We start from the raw sequence: 5629 nt of genomic DNA, 5'->3' as shown, positions 1-5629 counted from the left end.
GTTCAGGAATAGCAGCTGGTGTCTCCCCCCAGCCCACCTCCTTCCCATTGCATTTGAGTTGCTTACATGCTTTAAATGGGGATATCTCCCCAGGTCCCTCATAGGGCTACACAGTGTCATCCTCATCCAACTCACATCGTCTCACAATACCAGGGGCATTCCTCTGTCACAGTTCACAGGGTCACAGGCAGAGATGCAAGGATTTGACAACAAGGTACTACTTAACATTCACTTCTGTATAAATAATGTGGTTAAAAACTTCATTTATTGAATCAGTCTGGTCAAACACGGGTCATATTAGCCAGGAAAGCATCCAAAGTGTTTCAGAGTGAAGGACACTTGAGTGAACATGACACATTGGCACAGCCCAATACTACTTTACCAAAAAAGACTCATACTGCATCCTCCCTCTTTGAAAGCCAACATATAGCTGCTGACTTTACATTCCTTGCTGCACCAGCACAAAGACTGCATGATGGAGAAGCTCAGCCACCTGAAGATCTCATACTTGCAGAACTCCTTGTCCACAAAGGCATAACCAGACCCAAACAAACCACTAATAGTGAGAGACTTTATGGAAAGGATGAAAAGGCCTGGCTGGAATGTGGCGTTGACCAAGACAATGCTTATGAGTCTTGAGTAGAATGTGTCAAGTTGTCACTTGTTCTGCTGGAGAGGGAGCTCAGCTGTTAGGGTTTGGTTTTTAGTTTAAAAAAAGAAGTGCTCTAGCACATGTTTTGACACTGACACCGAAACAATACATGCTTGGACATATTAGTGTTCACTTCCAGAGCTGGAGTGAACTGTGGTTTGGGAAGCACATGGGCACCTGTGTGAAAAGCAAGTACTTTAATAAAGCAACATCTGTTCTCAGCTGCCCTTGAAGGTCATGTGAGTTGGGACACCAGGGGGAATGCTCTGCAGCAGATCAGGTTCACACAAAGAAATGAAGTAAAACTTTAGAGCACACACATAAAACCAAAGGTCTTTCAAAGGGATAGAACATCAGAATGGTGTTCTCTTAAGTGCTTGTGGAGTATTTCTATTTGTATCATCTTTCTTATTAGCCAAACAAACCCCTGACACTAGGTTCAATCTCCCAATAAGCACAAGCTGATGCCTCCTCAAACAAAAGGATAAGAAAACTCAACAGTTGCTTTGAAACAACATTATTCACCAAGAAGTTGGATCCCTTTACAAAAACTGGAAAGGTCTTTGTTGTTCCTGAGGACTGAATGCCTGCTCACATTCTGTGTGTAAATATACATTAAAAAAAACCCTCTCCATAGCCACTAGTGAGCAACTGAAGCATCACTGTGAGGCAGTCAGCTGTACTGCAATGTCATGGGCTGAGAATGTTCTTTTAATTGGAACTGACACACATAATTATACAACTGATCTGTGTGAACATGAGGTTACCAAGGAACTTAACATTTTGATTCTCCCCAGACTGGTGTCTGCAGAGATACCATCACACTGAACAAAATATATTAAGACTTAATTGCTTTATGCAATGGGTCTCCAGAGAGAGAGGGGTAAGTTTACTTGGAGAAAACTGGCATTGTTTAAAGGTACCCTCAACTCCTTTTTTCTCTTTCCTTGAGGAAGGAACACTATATTGTAAGACTTTATTTAAAGTTATTAAATGCAGCAGAATAAAGTAGTCTGCTGGAAATAGCAGGAGCACCTGAAGGGACAGGAATGGAGGCAGATGGATAATAATAATTGATGTAGAAGACCATACACAGTTTCTCACTTTCTGCTGAGTCCTCTACATCTGGCATTGACCTTGAGTAAAGCTTTTAAAAAATGAGAAATATTCATAGAATCATAGAATAAATCAAGTGTGAAGGGATGCAGGGAGGTCCAAATTCCCACGTGGCAGAATCAACACTCAATTCAGACCAGGTTACAAATGGTAAAAAAAATGAGTTGAAATTATTATTAGGCCATCAGGTGACTTCAAGAATAATCCTCACTAATACCTCACTAAATCCTACTCATCATGGATAAAGCTCAGACCTGGAAAGCCCACTTGCTATTTGTTGGAGGACTGATCCTTGGCTGACTTGTGCAGTGTATAGGAACAACAGAATTCCCCAGGGTATAAAGACATAATCCTCATCAAATGCTTCCTTCTTGATGCTGAACTAGGAAAGAAGACATCTAACTGAGGTTTGGGTACTTCACCTTCCGGTAACTGGACGCTAAATAAGCCCAAAATTTGGCCCTGGACTGCCTTTCCTCCATCAGCTATAAGATGATGAAAGAAAAATATCATCCTACAGCTGTGGGCTACAGCCCCTCAGCTTCTAAGGACTTCAAGACTTCAGCAATTGCATCCTGCTTTAAAAAAAAAAAAAAAAAAAAAAAAGGAAGATAACACGTTTGTGTATTTCACAGCTTTTAAAGCCTCCCTGGGCTCTCCTATTTTGGGCAGCATGGTTTATGGCTATTGTATCTGCAGCATGATCTTTTTGCTGTTTATTCTTTAAGGTTTTTTTTTTTTTTTTTTTAATCCCCCAGAGAAAGGTTGTGTAACCGTCTCCCTATTCTATTCCCAAAATTTACATGGCAATGCTTACACACCATCAGTCCTTCACAGGAGAGCAGTCAGACCACTGGGGTGTCGTCTTTTTCTCAGACCACAGTCTCGTTCCCTTTGCCGGGTTTCACCCAACCATCTGCTCTCTTCTCCCGTTTCACTTTCCCTGAGTTCACCAGTCTGTTCGAGCACTTCTGCCACGTGTGCAGAGTTTTGGCTGACCAGATCCACATACCTGATGTAATACCCACCAGAAGGGACATGAAAATTTTGAGCATCTCCACTGCCATATTGGAATCATCTGCTGAATAGCGGAAAATGGCCCAGTTGGAGATTTCATAGAAATAACAGGCGATGACACACGTTGCTGGGACGGTGTACAGCACTGAAAAGACACCAATTTTGACCATTAGTCTTTCCAGTTTGTCAGTTTTAGTTCCATCTTTCTGGAGATTAGACCTGATTTTAAATAAGGCCACGAGTCCCGCTGCAATGAATAAAGTCCCAATGACCAGGTAGGTAAAAAGCGGAGCGACGACAAAGCCTGTCAGTGCATCCAGGTTCTGGTTCCCGACATAGCAAAGGCCGGTGAGCTCGTCTGCATCTACTAGTCTCATAATTAAAATGACGATGGTCTTCACCGCCGGGATAGCCCAGGCTGCAATGTGGAAATAGGAGCTGTGCATTTCAATAGCTTCGTGGCCCCACTTGAGTCCTGCAGCCAGAAACCACGTCAGTGTCAGAATAACCCACCAGATGGAGCTAGCCATCCCGAAAAAGTACATCAGCAAGAAAATTATAGCACATCCTGTGTTCTTAAGACCTTCTTGGATAAGAACAGGTTCTGCTGCCTCCTCAAAATCACAGGATATCCTTTCCCGGCCCACAGTTAGCCTCACAATATAAGCAATGCTATAAATATTGTAGCACATGCTCAAAAATATGATTGGGCGCTCCGGGTAGGAAAATCTGGATGAATCAATCAGGAAGGTCAGGACTGTGAAGGCAGTTGAGATGAAGCAAAGACTAGCCCACACAGCCATCCAGATATCTGTGAATTCTTTAGCTGACCTGCTGTAGAGACCAGCATCGTAGCCACATTTCAGGACACAGTTCAAGCTTCTCTTCACCCAAATGTACTGATCTGAGTTAGACCCCATGCTGTGGCACTCTTCTCCAGGCTGCAAGGAGGTCTTGCTGTGAAGGGGAACCTCTTCATCTCCTGGGCCCTCCATGCACATGTGGTTGTGATCATTCTGGGGTGGGAATTTGCTGCAGTTTAGGCTGTCTGGCCAGGCAAATCCAAATTCTTTTAAAACGGGTTCACATCTCCTTTTGACAGAGAGGCACATGCCACCACAGGGACCTATGGGGATGTTAATCTTCTCTGTGCACATTGGGACGTAGACTGAACACAGGAAGAACTGGAAGAGAGAAACAAAAATCACAAGTGCGTCCGAGGAAAATTAGACAAGTTGATATATAACAAGTTTTCTTTTTTTTACTTTTTAGCAGTAATATTTGGTCCTTTGCCTTAAAAAACAGGAAGCAGCATAAAACAAATAAACCAAGAACAATAAAAACAAAAGAGAAAAAATAACAATGTTGTCTTCTTCAGTTCAAATGTGGTCCCAAGCCAAAGCCTGAACGTTTTACTCCCTAGATAAGCTCTATGTAAATTTAGCCCATCAGTTTCAATGAAGCAAGTGGGATTCAGCCAGACTTGAAGCTCAAGGGTGCAATTTAAGAAAGCAGAAAAAACAAATTAAAGTGGCTTAAACAAATACATATATTTGTTCTGGGCATTGTCTGGATATTCCAGTTAAGAAACAAATAGAAAAAAAAAGGCATTTGTTGAACTACTTTGATTCGTGATCCTCCTAGAAGAACGTATTTCTTTTACAATGACTTCACGCATGTATTTACAACGGTAATAAAACATTGTAGTTTTCTCCTCTTTTGAATAATCGCAATTCAGCGACGCGACACCGTGAGAGGAATTGCGTGCGGACTCGGGAACTCTGCCCCATGAAACAAGTTGGGTTTTGTTTGATGAAATCCATGCCCGTGGGGAGGACAGCGATTTTGCTATTCGCTTGGGAAAGAAATTTCCGCGGTGAAGTTCCCGGGTGGTAGGGGGGGGGGTCCCAAGTCGCCACAGCTTCCTGCAGCCAGCTCCGCTCGTTCCGCATGGAAGCGGGCGCGGCACCTGGGGCACGGCCGGGACAGAGGGCAGAGCCTGGGAAAGCTCCGGGAGCCGCTGCAGCCTCCGCAGGAGGGCGGGTGGGGAGCACCGCGCCGCGCTCCTTGCCGCGGGCAGCCGGGACAACGCCGGGACGCCGCCGGCTCCCTGTCCCTCCGCCCAACGTGAGCCGTGCTCTCCCCAGCCAGCCAGGAGCGGCACTGCGAGCCGGCGGGACTTTCAGGTTGGTTTTGTACTGAGTCGAGGGGATGGGGATGAGGATGGGGATGCTGGGGGACAGCAGCCGGCCCGGGGACCACACAGTCCCGCTGCGCGTCGTCCCCACCTCGCCCGCGCACCCAGGTCCCCTCGGAGCCCCGACCCACCTGGAGCTGGCTGGAGCAGCCGTACTGGATGAGGGGGGTGAAGGTGGTGAGCTGCAGCTCCGCGTCCGCCTGCAGCTCGTGCCCCACCAGGTTGGGCATCTTGGTGACATTGTATCCCAGGTTCTGGCACATGGCGATGCGGATGGCGTCGCAGCGCCGCTCCTCCTCGTCGCCGAAGCCCCGCGCCCCGCCGAGCAGCCCCGCCAGCAGCACGGCCAGCAGCCGGGCGCGGCCGGCCGGCCCCCCGCCGCCCCCCGCCATGGCCCGCGCTGCGGCCCCGGCCCCGGCCGCGCCGTGCCGCACGGGCCGGCTCCAACGGGGCGGGCCGGGGGCGGCCCCGCTATTAAACAGCCTCGCCGAGAAACGGCCCAGGGGAGGGACGCACCGCCCGGGCCGACCCGCCCCGCGCCACCGCCCCCGCCGAGGGAGCCCGCCCCGCCGCAGCGCCCCCGCGGCACGGCGCGGCAGGGGAGGGCAGGGAAGGGGGTCCTACCTGCGCCCCTCGCCCCGGCACCG

At 48.2% G+C, this 5629-nt stretch overlaps 1 protein-coding gene across 1 annotated transcript; it reads right to left on the bottom strand.

Annotated features, from left to right (window-relative positions):
- Positions 1–836: 836 nt before the first annotated feature.
- Positions 837–5361, bottom strand: FZD4 (frizzled class receptor 4). The gene is made up of 2 exons (XM_032680038.1): positions 5114–5361; positions 837–3969 (listed from the first exon to the last, which is right to left on the bottom strand). Exons 1-2 carry the CDS (start codon positions 5243–5245, stop codon positions 2641–2643), a joined length of 1461 nt encoding a protein of 486 aa, XP_032535929.1. The 5' UTR covers positions 5246–5361; the 3' UTR covers positions 837–2640.
- Positions 5362–5629: the final 268 nt, after the last annotated feature.

This window comes from Chiroxiphia lanceolata, chromosome 2 (genome assembly GCF_009829145.1).
Source record: "Chiroxiphia lanceolata isolate bChiLan1 chromosome 2, bChiLan1.pri, whole genome shotgun sequence".
Taxonomy (NCBI): Eukaryota; Metazoa; Chordata; class Aves; order Passeriformes; family Pipridae; genus Chiroxiphia; species Chiroxiphia lanceolata.
The sequence above is the reverse complement of the archived record's forward strand: the minus strand, read 5'-3'. Positions and strand labels throughout refer to the sequence as shown.